Source organism: Ochotona princeps, chromosome 20 (assembly GCF_030435755.1).
Source record: "Ochotona princeps isolate mOchPri1 chromosome 20, mOchPri1.hap1, whole genome shotgun sequence".
NCBI lineage: Eukaryota > Metazoa > Chordata > Mammalia > Lagomorpha > Ochotonidae > Ochotona > Ochotona princeps.
In genome coordinates, this window is record NC_080851.1 from 24,513,764 (window position 1) to 24,533,325 (window position 19,562).

The 19,562-nt window shown below is 46.1% G+C and overlaps 1 protein-coding gene across 1 annotated transcript in view; it reads right to left on the reverse strand.

Moving 5' to 3' along the window:
• MINDY4 (MINDY lysine 48 deubiquitinase 4) overlaps window positions 1-19,562 on the reverse strand; it is an 89,239-nt gene that overhangs the window by 45,721 nt on the left and 23,956 nt on the right. Inside the window, exon 6 of the mRNA XM_004582397.4 lies at window positions 1,367-1,425. Coding sequence (XP_004582454.2) covers window positions 1,367-1,425 — 59 coding nt within the window. The remainder of the gene's footprint in view (window positions 1-1,366; window positions 1,426-19,562) is intronic.

Consider the following 19,562-nt stretch of genomic DNA (forward strand, 5'->3'; position numbering starts at 1 on the left):
AACCTGTACTCCCAGGCACCCAAGCCCTCCCTTGGCGGTTCGGTAGCCTCTCTCCCACACACACACTCCAAACCTTGGCCCACCTGGCTCCTTCCATGTCTCTTTGGCAAGCCCCACATCCACCCTAAATGTCACCTATGGACATTTCCACAACCCTCCACAACACATGGCTGATATATCTCTTGACACCACTAAGCACCACTGGTCCTCTAGCCTCACCTCTCTTCCTGTGCCCCTCCCAGCCCTGTCCTCCAGAAAGGCAAAGCCCCTTGTATCACCTGCCCTGGCTAGACTGTACCATGGTGGCCAGAAAGGGAGGGAACGTGGGCGGCATGCATCGAGCAGGAAAGGATGTGCTGCTCTTCCACCATGCTCAGCCGCTTGTTTCTGCGCCCCAGGCCTCACCCCAAGCCTGCTCTGTCCTCCTGCCTCTCCTAGGAGCTTTCTCAGTCACTGGGTTCCATGAACTCTTCTCTTCAGTTGTTTCTTTTCTACATGGTCAGCTGAGCCTCACCCTGATCCCCTGCCGAAAGCATGTGTGTATACTTGTGTACACACACACACACACTTCAAACAGCTGGCTTCTGAGAACTGCTAGCAGCCTTCCTGCCAGGATAAGCTCCCTGGCTTCTAAGGGCAGGAACTGCCTCGTGCTGCGTCCAGAACCCGAGCGGCTTTCATTGGAAAATCTTCAAGTGCAGAGGCTTCACAGCAAAGCATGCGACGCCGGGCTTCCTGGCTCCGTCCTTCTCTCAACACAGCCAAGGGGCAGAAACCTGCCCCTTCCTGGGGAGGCCAAGTGGCCCTGCCGGCCACTTCTGGCAATGAGAGCCCTGGGGCCCTGCTCCCTCTCAAGTGAGCTGTGCAAAATAAACAAAGCTGGTCGCCTTCTCTTGCACAGCCATCAAAGACGGCCGCCTGCCTGCATGCTCGTATGAGGCACTTCTAAAGGGCATACTGCGTTCCTCCTGCAACTTAAAGAGAACACTGGGAAGGAAGCTGCAGTGTATGTGGCCAACTGCTGACCAGAAGAGCAGCAGGTGTGGATGGTACCCGTGCCATGGCCTCTCACGACGGGTCTGGGCCCGGCAGCCTCAGCTTCGCTGCGGCTAGTGCCAAGCCCCGAGATACCTCAGTCTTTGCAGTGTAGAGAATTAGAGAGAGTCAGAGACAGAGAGATGGCTGTAAGCCTGGACAGGGGCAGGGAGCGCTAACCATCTTGACCCCAGATACCCAGACAAGTGAGTATGTTCAGTCCACAAAGCTAAGCTAGCCAGTACAGTGAATCCTCTTTTGCAACCTGCCCCCTGGCACCCTCAGGTGGAACAAACGAGGCCTATAGCCCAGAGGCAGTAACCATACCTACCAAGCTGCAGGACGCTCAATTCCCCGTCTTCCTTCTCAGATGCTGGCAGTGGAGGTTTCCTGGGGGAAAAAAAAAGGATGACAATGAACTAGATGAGAAGCACAGAGAAAACACCAACAGCCAGAGAAAGCAGATGGTGTGTGGGAGACAGACTCCCTCGGCCCCACCCCACCACCACACCTGCGCCCTCTCCCTCAGCCTGGGCTCCACAAGGCACAGGGCCAAGTGACCTCCAGAGGGAGACAGGACACGGGGACTGTCAGCTCAGGGCTCTCCCAAAGGGGCACACACCCCAACAACTAGAGGGTGACCAGACTCTGTGCTCCGACACTTGGCATCATTGCGACAAGTGACAAACTCTGTGTATGCCAGCACACACACACACAAAGAGCAGGTGCCTGTGATCAGCCCCAGGAGGTACGCATCTCTCCGTATGCCTTCAGTTGGTTTGTTTCCCTGTCTCCTAGTTCTCAGGTAAAGCCATTGCTCACAAGAAACCTTGGCAACATACCAAAGGTGTTCAAAGTACACATGGACAGGCCTTCATGTTCCCTGAAACCCCGCCACACACTTCTGATTTGGCAGCTCCAGAAAGTCCACACAGAACTGTCATAACGCATGCTACTTGGACCATAGTTCCTTTGAGACTTTTTGCGCCCCCTCCAGCGTGCATCGATCTGAACTAAAGCAAAATCATTTTCCAGAAAGAATGCATTAAAAATAACAATATTACATCACCTTCTGAAACCCATTTACCACATTAGCCATGACAGCCCTTTTGAACGTGGCATTGAAATATATTTTCCTCCAACATCCCTGCCGGGTGAGATATGACTGCAGTAACAATTGCAGGCCCACGGCGGTGCATGCTATTGAATTGGCTTCCTCCTGGAGATGTATGAGGGGAGGCATGAGGACCGCAGAGGACATGCAGTACCAGTCTGGGAGCACGTGCTGCTCTGGATGCTGGCTGTGGGACATGGAGCTCTCCCCGCTCCCAGGAGGCTCATTGTCCATTTGACCTCCCCAACTCAGCAGAGCCACTTCCCTTGGTGCATTGCACCTCGATGTTATCAGGAATCTACAGGTGTCCTTGTAGGACACTGAGTAGAATATGTTGGAAAGAGGAGTTAAGGCCAAGAGGGGTGGGGAGAAGGATGCACAAGGGCAGTGGAGGCTGAGGCTGCGCAGGGCGTCCCCCACGCATCAATAAGAAAGGACCCTCATTGAAAGCCCCTTCCCGCATTCCTTCTCCTGTCCCCACCTGTTTTGCAGCCCAGCCGGGGCCCAAATTCTCCCTCTCTGTCTGCGCCTCCATTACAAGTTCATCTAGAAACTTGGGCAGGGCATCCGCCCCTGGTTGTGCCTCAGTGGCCCTGTCTTAATGGCAATGGCAGGGAATGGTACCAGGTGGCCTCTCCAGTCACTTTTGAACCATCTCAAGCAGGAAACAGCAGGAGCAAAGATATTTCTCAACCATCCCAAGTCCACTAAGCTCTCTAGACGCCGCTGCTGCACTCTCCCTCTCTCCCTCTCACTCTGGTCACTCTGATAGCTTCCTGACTGGTTTCCTGGGTCGTCAGTCAGACCCACCTCTCAACCTACCTACATGTGACAGAAAAAGCCATCTACCTAAGAAGCAGGGCTGACCATGGCACTGCTGCAGGTGTCCAAAGCTTCCGCATCATCCCCACTGCTGCCGCCACGGACAATCACCATACTGATAAATGCAAAAGCAGTAATAACAGTTACCTCTTTCTGGCTCCTTGGCCCTGAGGCACTGGGCCAAACTCTTTGCAAACCTCAAAAGTTGTCTGCTTCTCAGAAGAGCTCTGCGAACTGGGTAATTTTCCCAGAGTTACACAGCCGGTGAGTGGCAGTGCAGAAATTTATACTAGAATGGCAACTGCAAAGGTAAAAGCAGTAGCCACCACATGACCAGTTTCTTTGAAAACTAACATCCAGGTCTCTGAAGGTGTCCCACAAGGCTCTCCACCCACATCCTGGCCACCCATGGCCCACCTCATCTTACCCTGTGCCACCTCACTGCACCTGTACTTCCTCCCACAAGCCTCAGCCTAAATCATACACTTACTCCATCTCCAACAACCTCCAACAAACTCACACTAACCCAATGTTCCCAACTCCAAAGCATGGACTCATTCATTCTTCACTGGCAGGCTTCCCAACCTGAAGAAATGCAGATGTATAAAATGAACAGAATAAATTGCAACCTGATGTGGTATGATGGGGTGAAGAATGGCCCCCAAAGCTACACACATCCTAATCCCCAGAAGCTGTGCATGTAATTGTGCCTGGTTCAAAAGTTTTTCTGAATGGAACTGAATTAAGGGTTTTGAGGTACAAACAATATCCAAGATTACCACAGCGGGACCATTTGCAATCATGGAGGTCCTCACAAGAAAACACAAAGGTGGGACACGGGAGAGAAGATGATGGTGTGATGAGGAAGCACAGAATGGAGTGACAGACTCTGAGAAGGCAAGAGGGGGCCAAGAGCCAAGGGACACAGGAGGACACAGAAGATGAAAACAGCAAGGAAACAAACTCTTCCTAGAGTCTGCAGAAACAGCCAGCCTTGCCATTACTGACGTCGGCCCAGTGGACTTGAGCCCTCCAGAACTGTGATGTTGCAGATCCATTTGGTCTTAAGCCACTGAATTTGTCGCTTTGTTACAGCAGCAATGGGAAACCCAGAAAAGAGGCGAGAGTGACAACCGCAGAGAACGTGCATGTCTCAGCAGTGCAGCGACACAGCGTGCTGAAGGCTGAAGGGACTCCCACAGGTGTGGGATTACAGGCAGGACAAACACGACACAGCCAACACAGAGGTGCTGGAGCTAGGCACTGGCTTTAGATACTTCCTTTACCCATTGCTCTAGTTCACAATCCTCCCCTTGCCCATGATTCCATAACTTCCTGCAGACCCCGGAACCAAGTCCAAGCATCCCAACCAAGTGCCCTGGCTCCAGCCACGAGAAAGGGTGAGGGTGATGTGCCTGCAGGGCAGGGTGTGGTTGGGCCCTCTCCTCCCAGTCATGGGACTTGCAGCCGGAAAGCCATCCATCAGCTGCAAGAGCCAGCACAGAAACTGAATGCCATTCCCAAAGCTCTCATCTCCAGTGAGGACCTCAGTCAGGTTCCCATGGGCAGATGGTGCTCATTGTTCCTTTCATGCGGCCCTTTGGGGCACAAGCACTACAGAGTTGAAAAGGTCACTTTGAAAGCATGTTCTTGCCTTTGAACAACAATGACAACATGATAAATCAATACTTTCAAAACACTGAGTCTTCAAAGTGCGATTGTGCAGACAGCCCAGACATGTGTCAAAGTGTGCATCCAATAAATCCACAGGGCCTGTCCACTGCATCCGAGGCCTCCACCTCCTCTATGTGCCCCGACAGGGAAGGCAGGGGCTGGGCCCTGTTTTCAGGGCAACCTGTGATCAGGACACGATTCTTGAATAGCTAAACTCTGGGTTGGGAGGAAAGAACCACTCAGAGACACAAGTCATTCTCCCTACTCTCCCCAACTCCTGGTGACCTCAATGGGCATGAGCCCCTCGTCTGTACCAGGGGTAAGCCTGAGCTACTCTACTCACTGGGGGACAAGACAAGGTACAAGATCTCTAGGTGGACCGGGTGCCTCATGGTCTTCTGGCAGGTGCTTTGTGGCTTGCATATCCCACCCATCTCAGAAAGAGATCACCAGCCATTCTTGACTCTCCATCTATTATGGATTCCAAAAAGAAAGGTGTCCTGCCACTCAAGATGCCAGGTAGGTTGCCTGTATCCCATGTACGTGAGAAAGATTGGATTCAAATCCCAATTCAGCCCCTGATTCTACTTTGCTAGTGAATATCCTCCTGGAAGGCAGCAAGTGACAGCTCAAGTGACTGGGATCCTGTCACCATGACAGCCTCTGCATTAACTTTCTGCTGGCTCCCTGCTTCAGCCCGGCCCAGTCTACGCCTTGTGAGAGTTTGGGGAGTGAACTAGTACATGGAAGTGCTCTCTCTCCCTCTCTCTCTCCTTCATAAATAAGTATATATACACTTCTCCCTAAATACTAAAAAGGAAGCTCTAGTCCCTCATGTAAGAATATAGATACTAGGTACTTACGCTACAACTGATAATACCAGAACCCACCTTAGTGAGTTGACCCTTATCCATTTGGCACAAGAATCTAGAATACAAGAAATGAACATAAATGTTTCCTAAGTTGGGTCAGTGATGACGCAAAAATGTTAGGCAGCCACTTGTGACACTGGGGTCCCATATCAGAGTACTGGTGTGAGTCCCAGTTGTCCTGCTTCCAATCAAGCTTTCTGTTAATGAACCCAGGAAAACAGCAGAAGATGGCCCAAGGTTTGTGGCCCCTGCCATTCATATGGGAAACCCAGATGGAGTTCCTTGTTCCTGCTTCAGCCTGACCCAGTCTCAGCAGTTGCAGCCATTTGAGGAGTGAACCAGTGAGTGGAAGATCTTTCTATCTCTTTCTCTCTCTCTGCCTCAAAGTCTCAAAAGTTTCCCTCTTTGGTGCTGGCACAGTAGTATATCTGCTTGAGGTGCCAGAATCCCGTAGGGGCACCAGTTCATGTCCCACCTGCTCCACTTCCAATCTAGCCCCCTGATCATGATCTGGGAAAGCAGAGGAGGATGAACCAAGTACTTGGACCCCCTGCACCCATGTGGGAAACTCATTAGTAGCTCCTGGCACCTGGCTTCAGATCAGCCCAGTTCAGGTTATTCTGGCCATTTGTCGAGAAAACCAGTGTTTGGAAGATCGCTCTGACTATCCCTCTCTCTGTAAATCTATCAAGTAAAATAAGTAAATCCTAAAAACAAACAAACAAAAGTTTCCTGAGTCATGACCCCTAGCACACCTAATGGGAGTTCTGGAGAACAGTTTGGTGAATCAGGTCCCAGAAGAGTCTTTGGAGAACAGAGGTTTGGTTTTGCTTTGTTTTCATTAAAAGTTCACTAAAAACATGCTCAAAACTAAAATCTCTTAAGCACATGAGAAAATGATGCATCCTGAGTGCAGACAAGGCAACTAGGATTCCTATGAATTCATGGTAATAGATAATAACATAAGAGATTATAAATTAGAGAAAGTTTTTTTTTTAAGAGATGGCAGAGAAAAGGACAAGATACAAAGAAAAAAAATTAGCAACTTAGGAAACTGAATGCAGCAATTGGAATTTAAGCCTTATGGGCACTTAATGGTGGTGATGGATACATTTAATATTGGAAAAAATCCATGGAGTCTATCATTGAAAGAAGGAAAGGAAGGAAAGGCAGAAGAGGAGAGAAAGAGATTGGCAAAGTAGCTGAAAAATACTTCCTAGCATGTGCAGAAGGGATTACATAATTGGAAGGTCAATCAGCATTTTAACAATACTCATTCTAATCATCTATATGGGAAAAAGCCACCCTATCTGTCGATACTATTGTGTGAAGGACTTTTGATGAACAGAACATTCACATGATTTGAAAGTCACAGCTTACTTATGAACTGCAAAAAGGGTACAAGCACCTGATGGTATCTAGAATGTAACTCTAATGTGAGGATAAAGACAAAGGTATGTAATAAAGAGCAAATAAAGGATATTGAGGGAAAACTCTGAAGTGGAATGCACATCTGAGAGGAATAATGGAAGGAAAGAACAAGGAGGATGTGGTAAAGGAATGACTGCAGACATGGGAACCAAGACAGCGGCTGAGCAGGAGGCTCTATAGAGAAACGGATGGGAACAGGTAAGAGACTGCTGTTATCTGTTTCAAGAATAAATTGCCCACGTCATCTTTACCCAAACTCTCAGCAGCATGGCATGGAGAGGGAGGGCGAAATGAACCCCAGTGTTGCCCCATCCCAGTGGAGGGATTGTTGGGAGCTTCCACAGCCAGGCAACCTCCACACCTCTTTCTCATCTGATCACAAAACACCAAGTCTCCTTCCTGCAGAGAGGCCAGGAGGGGGAGCTCAGAGCCGGGCCCACAAAGTAAAGAAAGATGCCAGAACACTTGGATGAAGATTCCTAAATAGTTGTTTAAAAGACACTCAATGAGATTTAAGACAACCTAGAGAAATGATTCTATATCCTGACAGGAAGACCTGACAGAGCTGGAATGGTTAAATAAAACAAGCAGAAACCCTTCAACTAAAGATTTCCAAGGGAAAGTAGACTAAGTGAAATTTAAAAGTTGCTTTGCAAGGGAAGGATTAGCCAATTAAGCCAATGCACAGAGCCCTTAAAATATTTCTAAATTAATACCTTTAGTCTAAGACGGTCAGAATTATCTAATATTGTAAACACGGTATGTAACTATTTATATTGTTACTGTGAAAAGTAAACAAAAAACTGTAATCATTATATCAAAATGTTAAGAGATAGGCGATATCAAAACAGGACTAACATAAATTTTTAAAAATCCAAGATGTAGGGAGAAAGGAAGCATAAAAATCAAATTATTTATTAGATTTGTTATCTCTTCATTTTGTTTGTCCCTATTTTCAAAACAAAGTTGTCATCATTTCAAGATAGCTTATTACAGCCGAGAGTAAGCTTCATGGTAACCACAAAACAAGAACCTTAACAGACTTACTAAAAATAACAAAGAATGAAAGTATGTCACTAGAGAAAGAGGGAAAAAATGGAGAGAAACTACAATAATACCAAACATGTATGAAAATGGAAATAGTGAGACTTTACCTACCAATCATTACCTTAAAGTGTAAGGAGTTCCTGGTACTTGGCTTCAGAGTGGTCCATGCTGGACTGCTGTAGGCATTTGGTAAGAGAATCAACAGATGGAGTACTGTCTGCCTCTGTTAGTCTGCTTTTCAAATAAATATCTGGTTTTATTTTTAATGCTACTGATTTTTGTGTGTCCATTTTGTATCCGGCAATATAATTTGTTAGTTCTTACAATCTCTTGGTGAATTCTTTCAACCGCTTTATACACATGGGATCATGGTATCTGCAAACTGGATTAATTTGACTTCTTCCTTTCTTAGTCATATGTCTTCTACTTCTCGCTCCCACCTAACTTCTCTGGTTAAAACTTTCAGTACTATACTTTTTAAAAGCAATGAGAGCAGATGTCTGTATCTGGCTCTAGAACTTACAGGAAATGCTTTCAGCTTTTCTCCATCCCATAAAGTGTTGGCTGTGGGCTTTTCATATACAGCCTTTAGTATTTTGAGGTTATGTTGCTTCCACAGCTAAATTACTCAATGTTTTTACCATGAATTGGTGCTGAATTTTACTGAATGCTTCTTCAGGATCTACCGAGATGATCACACAGCTGTTAGCCATCATTTCTGTTGACATGATGTGTCACTTACTGATGTGTGCATTTTGAGCCATCTCTGCATCCCTAGAGGAAAAATCCCACTCAGTCAGCATGAGTAATTGTTTTGGTGTGTTGTTGAGTTTTATTTGTTAGTATGTTGGTGGCAATTTTACATCTATGCTCATCAGCAATATTGGTCTGTAGTCTCCTTGTCTGTTGCATCCTTGCCTGGTTTTGGAATTAGAATAATGCTGGCCTTCTTGAGATGGTTTGAGAATAACTGACTCTTAGTTATTACTCAAAATTTTGGTAGAATCTGGCTGATGTGGCCCTCTAGTCCTGAGGTTTTTCTTTGCTTGAAGAACTCAGGTTTTCTAGGTCTACATAACTCAATTTTGTAAAGTTATATGAATCCAGAAATGTTTCTATTTTTTCTAGGTTTTCCAATCTGTGAGTATAAAGTTGTTGCTAAGAGTGCCTAATGTTAGCTCCTATTTGTGAGGTATTAGTTATATCTCCCCTTTCAGCTCTTTTGGTCTTTTCTCTATCCTTCCTAGTCTGTCTAATGGTTCATCAACAGTGCCTTTTTGAAAACACCAACTCTTTAACCCATGAATCTCCCGTATTAATTTCTGAGTTTTGATCTCATTTACTTCTGCTCTAATTCTTACATTTTTTGTTTGTGCTAACTTTGAATTTTATTTGTTCTTGTTCTAGATCACTGAAATACATTGTTAGGTTGTATATTTGATCTTTCTGGATTTGTTTAAATGTAGGCACTTATTTTTACAAACTCCTCTCTCCATGCTGCCTGTGCTGGATCCCTTAAGTTTTGATATGCTGTATTTTCTTTTCCACTAGTTTCAGGAATTTTTTAATTTCCTTTTTGATTTCTTCAATGATCTATTTGTCATTCAAGAACATGTTGTTCCATCTCTGTATAATTTCTAAAGTTTGCTTTGTTGCTGATTTCAAATTGTATTTCATCATGGTCAGAAAGATAGATGAAAAAACTTCAATTTTTAAAATCAAATATGTGATCTGTTCTTGAGAATGTTGTCCACATGAATGAAAAGGAGGAACAAGACACAAGAAAAGTAGAAATCCTTTCCATGTCCCCAGATTGCAAGGATTAATAAAATTTAAATGTCCATATTACCCCAAGTGATTTATGTGAACAACCCTCCCATCAAATGACCTGTGGGAAATAACAATGATCAGAATAGTTAAACCAATCTTGAACAAACAGAAGAAAAGCTGAACACAACATAATACCAGATTTCAAGACATATGATTGAGCTATTGTAACCAAAATATCATGATATTGATATTTTAGAAAAAAAAGACACATGGACTAATGGATCAGAAATGGAATTACACATTTAAGTCACCTTATCTTTGACAAAGGCATCAAAAACATTCCCTGGAGAAAGACAGTGTTTTTCCACAAATTGTGCTGAGTAAACGGATATCCAAATGCAAAATATTGACACAGGACCCTCAACTCTCACTTGCTACAAAAATTATTTAAAATGAATTAAAGGCCCAAATATAAGACCTGGAACTATCAAACTATAAGAAAACAAAGAAGAAACACTTTCACACATTCTCATAGGCAACAGTTTTTTGGACAAGACCCTAACAGAACAGGCAATAGAAGCAAAAACAGACAAATTGGATTACAACAAATTAGGAAGCTTCTATCAGCAAAGGAAACAATCAACAAGGCGATGAGACAACCAACAAAATAGCAGAAAATATTTGCAACTATTCAACTGACAAAGAATCTATAAGGTACTCCAAAAACTCAACTGTAAAATAACCAATCCAGGTCAAAAACAAAGGATCTGAATACACATTTCTCAAAAGTATAATTGCAAATGGCCAACAAACACATGAAAAATGTTCAATATCACCAGCTATCCATGGCTTATTTGCTATCAGGAAAATGCAAATCAAAACCACAATGAGTTATCATCCACTCCAGATAGAATGGTTATTACCAAAAATTAAAAAATAACAAATGCTGGCAAGGATGTGGAAAAAGAGGAATACTAAAACACTGTTGATAGGAATGCAAATTAGCACAGTCATTTAATGGAGAACAATATGAAGATGCTTTTAAAAAGAACTAAAAACTAAAAATAGATCTGCCACATGACCCAAAAGAAATGAGACCAGCATATAAAAGATTCCTGCACTCCATGTTTACTGCTGTACTATTCCCAATAGACAAGACATGCAACCAACCTAGAAGTCCATCAGTGAATGACTGGTAAAGAAGAGGCGGTATAGACACACAGCAGTATATTACTCTGACATAAAAAAAGGAATGAACTCCTGATATCTGCAACATACTGAAGATCCTGACACAAATTGATGTAAGCCAGACACAGAGACAAATAGCTCATGTTTTCCCTCATATGTGGGATTCAAAAATAATTACGTATTATCTGAATTTAAAAGTGATTACTAGAGGTAGGACGGGGGTGGGTTGGATAAAGGGTAATAAAATGCAACAGGACGTGTTGGGCAGCACTGTAGGGCAAGACTAGCTCCTGATAATACAGCCTATTCTGCATAGAAAACTGGGACAGAGGAGCTGGTGGGCTCAGAGGCAAAGAAAAGATGAAATGGAAAAGCTAATTGGTTTGATCAATTTTATGCTATATGTGTATACTGAAATTTTACACTCTAACCCTTAAGAATACGTATTACATGATGATGCAAAATTCTAAAATAAATTTTTTTAAAAACCTTGTTTATTTTGGTGCTTGAAAAAAAATCGAAATACTTAATTTTTGACAGTTTTTCACAGTGTGGCATTTTCTGGGAACTTTCTGGAAAGTCTTCATTCGTACAGGTTTCAAAAAATGTTTGCACTAATATTCGTTTATCTTTTAATTCCATTTCCCACAAACCTTTGAAAATACCTGTGTTCGGGCCCGGCGGCGTGGCCTAGCGGCTAAAGTCCTCGCCTTGAAAGCCCCAGGATCCCATATGGGCACCATTTCTCATCCTGGCTGCTCCACTTCCCATCCAGCTCCCTGCTTGTGGCCTGGGAAAGCAGTCGAGGACGGCCCAAAGCTTTGGGACCCTGCACCCGCGTGGGAGACCCGGAAGAGGTTCCTGGTTCCCGGCTTCGGATCGGCGCACATTGGCCCGTTGCGGCTCACTTAGGGAGTGAATCATCAGATGGAAAATCTTCCTCTCTGTCTCTCCTCCTCTGTGTATATCTGGCTGTAATAAAATGAATAAATCTTTAAAACAAAAAAAAAGAAAATGCCTGTGTTCATTTTTATGGAGCACATACGGCAACCTTGCAAAAGTCAGCCACAAATCATATTTCAAAAAACCCCCAATTTCTTGATTGCAAGGAAATCTTAAAAGAACTTAATAATAAAGAGGCATCCCTTCCATACTTTCCAAAAAGAATACACATTCTCTTAAATTTAAAAAAGTAAAAGTTAGAAAGCCTTTCAGAACACTGGGAGATGTGCAGCTTAAAAGTATCTAATACTATAGAAGCAAGAGAGCAAAGAGTTAAGCACTCAACTCCAAACAAAAGAAGAGGTCAAACCAGAGGGAGGGAAGGAGGAGGAAGAGATACATGAAACATTAAAAATTGAACAGAGAATAAGAAAAAATCCCAGCAAAAATCAGAACTGGTTCTTCGAAAAGGCTAACAAAAAAGTGAGTCTTTGCAAAATTGGTTAAAGAGTGTAATAAACAATACTAAGGATAAAAAGGAGGATACAATTGGATATTATAAATATGAATTCTTTTTCAATAAGGAGAAAACAGTATGAATAAAACCAAAACAACAGAAAACTGACTGAGGGCCTCAATGAGCTGCAGTTTCCCTCTAGCCTGAGCCTTTGGGGGCAGGGAGGGCTAGAAGGACCATTAGCTTCAGCTCTTGGGATCATCCTCACCTACAGGTGTTCTTCGCCTTGGGAACCTGGCGCCCTTCAGGGCAGGGACCTCTGGGAGGGGCCGTCTTGTATTCTTGTCCTGCATTCCCAGCGCAGAACTGCACAGCCCCTTGCTCTTACCTGGGGCTTAATGGATACAGACCCACTGAAGAAGGAAGCTCTGAGAGCCAGCTCATGTCCAACACTTTTTAAGAGCACTGAAGTTTTCCATAGAAGAGAAGATTTTTTATTTTACTTTCTTTCCATTTTCCTCTTCTCCAGATCCTTTTGGCTTCCTCAGCCAAGCTCCCCTGGCAGAGATGGGATTCAGGATGTCATTAGACTTAGAGATGCTTTAGAGATCACCTGGTGTGATGTGCAGTGCTACAGACTAGGAAAGCCACTTCACGGTCCCTCGGGGACCTTCGCTCCAGGAGGGTGCTCAGTCCAGGATGAGGGTCCTCCACCTCCTTCAGCCACCAGATTAGCAGGCATTTTTAAAATTAAGCCCTAAAGAACCTGAGGTCTCATTCAGGGCTGGGTTATCGAGAAGTCATCATGTGCAATTTAGCAATCATAACGTGTAGTGACTTTAACAGGCCCCAGTTTTATGCCCTGAGGTTACCCATTCCTGGACTGTCGACTCTCTCTCTCTTTCTCCTTTTCTTTCTGCAAAAGAATGGAAACTTTGACTGTGTTTGCCTGGTCTAACATTTCCTGTAAGAAAGCTCTATACTTGGAATATTGTGAAAGCAATCTGTCTTAACAATTCAACCCAGATACAAGATCTTCCTGAACGCAGTGACAAACCTTAATTGGGAAATGGCCTGCCTATCTAAGTCTTCCTCATCCTGGTCCACGATGACGAAGATTGGGCGGAGAAAGAAATCGCCAGTGGAGAGGACACATGGGGTTGGGGCACAGATGACCCTGTATCCTCCTGGAAAAACCATTGACCAACCGGGGTTGTTTGGCTGCACAGAACACACACTGTGCTCCAGGCTCCTGAACCATTGTTCTTGGAGGTGATGACTTCTCAGCTTAACTTTCTTTCCGTATGTGTCCTTCCCAGTGGGCCTACACCCTTGACAAAGAAATATACAGAGCCAAAGGGAGATCCAAAATCACATCTGACAGTTCTCCTACCTGTCTGTCTATTCCTTGAAATTTGACTGGCTTCTGGAACATTCCAGGCACAAGGAGATGAAATTCACTCCAGCCACAACTCAAAGCTTTCCTTCAAGGTTGAAACACAGTTTGCAAAACAACAAATGTACTGAATTGGATCTTCCTTATAGCTCTGCCACTCTTCCAATCTGGCACAAAGCCTCAGCACATAACTGGTGTTTAATGGATGCTCCTGTGACATACACAGAGTTCACACAGCAGGAGGGGCTGGAAATGCAGCCCTGGTGCACTTGGTGTAAGTGGCAGGTGCAGTGCCAAGCTCTTTTCAAGGCCCTTGGTATCGTAGACATTTAGGCTGCAGGAGAGATGCAGAGGGATGCAGGGGTGCAGCTGGATTAGAGAAATAACTTGTAACGTATTACAGCACAGTATGGCAATCAGTTGAAAACAACGGACCAAGTAGCTGGCACAGCGAATATAGGATGCACCCAACACTAAGTAACGATTTATGTGCAGTGTAATGGGATATGCCAATTACCTTGACCTGGTCCCTTCATTCTACATGCATATACTGAAGGACCATACTGGGAGACAGGCTAGGAACTTGACTCACTACACCCAGAGCCTCCCCACCTGACATATCTTCCTTTCCAGCTCCAAACCACTTAAGAATGAGGAGCATCCAGACCCTAACTGCAAGAGATCCCATCCTGCCCCATTAGAGACACTCCCAACCCAAGGCACACCCAGAACAGCCTGATGCAACCCATCTGTGACCTTCCTGGGATGGACGGAGTGAGCAGTACAGCCATTCTGAGCTGCTCGTAGACAAGAAAACCAACAATGCCAACCAAACACCAAGCTGGGCACAAACAAAAGCAGCTCAGGGCTGAGCACAAGGGGAGTGTCATGGGCTCAAGAGACACCACCCCATCTCCCTCTCTGACCCTCTAAACACTCCCATCCAGAAGTCAGTTGGCTGAAACCCCTCCCATCATGCTATCTCTCTGTGTTGGAGCAGAAATCTTCACTCAGCCTAGTCTGGACTGCACTTGCCTTGTCAAGTTCTGTTTGCAAGTGAGCCAAGGAACCCAGGGTCGGTAACAACCGTACCCGAGAAATAGGAACAATTAGTAAGTGTCAATTAAAAGCGTACATTGAGAATAACTCATCCTTTGATAACAGCTTTAGGTAGGTGACTCTCTTCTCATCTCACTTACATCTGGCCCAGGCTGGAGGTTAGGGGAAGGAGGCTCTACCGTCCTCCCAGTGCCTGACTCGGAGCCAAGGTTTCCTACATGTAGCAGAGCTGAGTTCCGCAAGATGACTGGTGCCAAGAGGTGGAAACTGCTCAGGATGCAGCCATTGGGAGTGTGGTGAGGATGTTGCGTGAATCCGTGGAGCATATCTCTGGAATGTGGCCAAATGCACTGAGTAACACTTCTTCTGCCTCCCACAGGCAGGGAAGGATCAGAGCCCAGAGCCCCTTCTCAGCCTCATCTCTTCCCTCTGCCCACAAGCAGGTGGCAGACAGCCTCAACCAAGTCCACCCACCATGAGATGCTGGTGAGCCCAGGGACCTAGGCTAATGGCGGAGGAGAAGCCACAGGACATCCCAGGTGAATGCCAAGGCCACCTCTGCCAGGGCCCTCAGATAGGCCGGACACTCTGCGCTGTGGAGCTGGTTCCCCAGCCTTGCCTGCCTAAGGCTGGTGCTGCAGGAGCCCAGGATGGAAAGGATTGCCTCGGCAGCCTTGGCCCCATCCCAGGAAGTTCAAAGCCATCACTGGAGTCATAAAAGGGAAGGTTCTGACTGGGCCGCCCAGGAGGCATTACGTCAGAAAGGCCACCAGTCTTCCACCCAGGGCCTGGAGAGCTGTGTGCAGCTGTTTACTTAGCTGCTAGGAGAAGCCGCTGTGCGGCACCTTTACTGTCCCAATAAGGGCCAACACACACAGGCCAGGAAGAGAATTGCGCCAACAACCTGGGCCGACTTCCCCAGTGGCCCAGCGCTTGTGTGATCCACTTAGCTCTGCTGGGTGTGATCTGTCACAGGCTGGCTTAGCACTGCTCCTGGGATGAAGCCTCCTCACGCTGAAAACTCCATCCATAGCACTCCCAGGAAACTCCCCAGGGTAACTCTGGAACCATACAGAGGATGGTGTTCTGGGGCCATTTGCTTTTAGAAAGGTAGGGAGGCCCACACTTAGAGAGCTCTGATCTTTTTGGAGCTCCTGCCTTCTTCCAGGTGGTCTTGAGCAAGTATAACTCCCTGGACCCAGAGTTAGAATCCTTTGCTGTGAAATGTTGGGAGGTTCTGGGTGCACTGTGGTTCTGTTCTTGCAAGAATCACTTACCTGGACAGCACCCTCCACTTGGCCAGGCACGTGCAAAACACAGCTCTAGATTTTATTCTCCCACATGTCCTGGGTGGGGAGGCAAGGTTGTGGGGGACAACACAGAGACTTTAGAGCCCTATTTTTCAGAGGACCCGGAGGCCCAGAAAATGGTCACTTGTCCACCAGAGACCAGTGCATGACACATAGATGTGCGTGTGGACACACAAGGCAAAAAAAGATTCAGTTTAGGGACTGGTCTTGCAGTGCTCACGTTGTAACAAAGGTTGGCCTTTTGTGCCACAATTGTCTCCGATATCCTGACATTTGATGAAAATGCTGTCACATCTTTCCTTTACCCAGAAAATAATAATAACTGGAATAGTGTCTGATTGGATGTGAGGTAAACAGAGCTTAACTTCTGTTTCCACAGAAGACCTGCAAAAACAAGACTCCTTTATATCCTTTGCTTGAAAGAAGAAGCCGCCCAGGTTGTGTTGAGTTTGAGGCGCACAACCTAAATCTGCCTCTGAACCTGAACTTGGCCCTCTAGGACCCACAAATCCCCAAAGGCCATAGCTCACTGTACTGTGCCAGGTGGGATAGCCCAACGTCTCCTTGGGCAGAGATTCCCCATCTTGCCCTAGCCTGGACAGAAGAAGAACATACCAACACGGGCTCTGAGAACCACCCCTCCTTTCATCCAGCTCTGTCTCATCAAAAAAAAAAAATCTCCAGGAAATTCTGACCTACTCCAAAAGCACTATTTTCAGAGCATTTCTTAGAAGAAGGAGAGGGGAAGGGGAAACATGTTGCTTTAAACCTAAGTTAGTTTCAAAAATATTGAGTATTACACCATTCACACACATCACAGTAAGCAAGAGAGCGATGGAATTTCCATGGGTGAGCCAGCCCCGGTTTGGGACAAGCACACCCTGGACTAAAATTAGATGTGTTCCTGAGCCAGCAAGGGCACCGCCTGTGCCTCTCCTGGTAGCCATTTTCACTTGAAATGGGACATGAGGGTCCCCAGGTACCAGATTGTGGGTCCCATCTCTCTGTGCTCCTCTGGGGTTAGCAGTGTGCTGTCCCTAACTTGGGTCCCAGGCAGCTGGTGGGCTAGAAGCCAGACCTGGCATGTAGGGATACTGGCTGAGGAGCCAGGACATGGTGGATGGAAAATGTGTGCTGAAACTTTTCCATAAGCCCCAAAGCGGCGAGGCACAATGTCCACCTCACACAGAAGTCAGGATATCAGGTTTTAGAACTTTACAACAGGGGGAGTTTTGCTCCCAGATCTTTAAGAAGGAACAATACTTAATATGAGCTTGTTAAGGGAGGCAGTAAAAAACCGACTAGTACAATCTCTCTCTTTTTCTCTCTGCGGAAGCAGAACAAGGCCCAACACAAGGCTCTGCTCTCCCGAGCCCAAGGCAGGCGGGCATGATGCTGGAGCCCACCTCTGCAGACACACTGAAGTCGTTGCTTCTTCAGGGGCACCATCTTGCCAAGGCCCCCCTCTCCAGGAGGTTGGGTAGGGGGACACCTGTGCAGGCCCTCCAGGACTGTGTAAGCAAGAAAAGGTCCAAGCAACACAGCCAACAGGAAAAGCTCTGAGCAAAGGTATCTGTAGTTTTTTCCAGAACAAATATAAAATCTTTTGGAGCAGCTGGAACCATGTCAGGGAGTCTCCAGTTGAAAATGTTATGGGGGAGCCTCACGCGGTAGGAGCAAGCAGGGGACTTGGGGCTTTAAGAAAACACTCAGAGGTTTTTCCAAGGAGATTCCAGTCCTAGCAGGATAAACGGCTCTAGTGAGGGAGGGCGGGACCAGCTTCCTTGTGGCCATCAGGCTAACACTGGGAGAGGCGCTTTCCATGCAGCTGGAAAGTAGAGTGTCAGCTCTGGTCTTCACAGTGCCCAGTGGCTCTCCGGAAAGCAGAGCTCACAGATGCTCATGGACCACAAACGCCAGCCTCCACGGTCTGCCCATGAGCAGTTAGGAGGGGGTAGTTAACGCACTAGCCTTAATGTTTCACACCATCCCCTTGTCCAGCTGCCAGCACTTGATGACCCACCATGTCTTCCCACACTTCTTTATGATCACTACCCAGAAAGAAGAAATGGAGTCTTTTCCCGTTCACTTGTTGCTATCCATCCCATCTGTTTTCGATCTTCCCCTTTCATTTTGGAAAAGGTTAAACCAACAGGAAAGTTGAAAAAACAATAGTCATACAAGGCACGCCAGCAGTCGCCCCTTCACAGACAGGGATAGTTAACATCTACCTGATGCATTTTCTCCTTCTCTCAACACATGCACACACACAGACACACACATATGCACATGTGTGCACACATATAGACACAGTTTGTTATTGCAAACTACTGGCAAGTACACGGCAGACATTGCCAACAGCTCCCAATGCTTGATCCTGCCTCTCTGATAAAAAGAATACTGTGCCACGTACTCTGGGTCATGTCCCTTTGCCTGATCACACTTGGTAACAGCAGAACCCTACCCAAGTGATCCCCAATCTCTATATGGGGGGTGGGGTACACATGTGCCTTTCTAGGAGGTATTTCCTCTAAGAAGAAGTCAGTTGTCATGTCCTTATTACATAGTAACTGAGCCAATGTTGCACTTTTTCCATCTAAGAGGAATACTTCCAAGTTCTCTTTTACCATGCTCCTGGGAGTGGGGTGGTTTTTAAGGGCGTGTGACTGCCCATAGGCTGGCTGCAGAGGTGTGTCTAGAAGCTCAGTTGGGGGCTGGAGAAATCTGCGGTGTGGACAGATCTCCTTGGCAGCCCTAAGGACTGGCTCCCAGATTCAAGTCAAGCATCTGACAAGGCCATTTGCCCTCCATATAGCAGCTTCAGGAATGCCAGCACTGGCTGAGCCACTGCACCATGAGGATGGAGTGAGGTGACAGAGGTGGTTCGAGGCCCCCGGAGAGGGACCCATATTTGGCCCTGTTTTTTTGTTGGTGCCTTTTTAAATCTGCTCTATTTCCTTTTCTTATCATATAAAAGAGGTTTCATCTGAAGGGTGATAGTACAACCAAAATGACGCAGGACCTGGAGTTTCTGTTTGTTTTTTCCCTGCCCAGAAGCTAATGACATCCTGCAACAGTGAGATGAAGGAATAGCACCACATGGGCCAGGTTGAGTCTGGGCTGCTTCACTTCTGATCCAGCTCCCTGCTAATGTGCCTGGGAAAGCCGCAGAGAATGGCCCAACTGCTTTGGTCCCTTCACCTATGTGGGATACCAGATAGGCTCCTGGTTTTGGCCTGGCCCAGCTCTGCCCATCGCTGCCAATTGTAGAGTGAACCAGTAGATGGGAGATCTATCTACATATCTGTGTATCTATCTATGTATCTATCTATCCCTGAGCTCCCCCACCATCTCTCTCTCTCTGACTTTAAAATAATAAATCTTTACAAAAGAAAACTACCCTCTGCAAAACCACGCTAGGATTCCAGACCCAGGCACCCTCCCA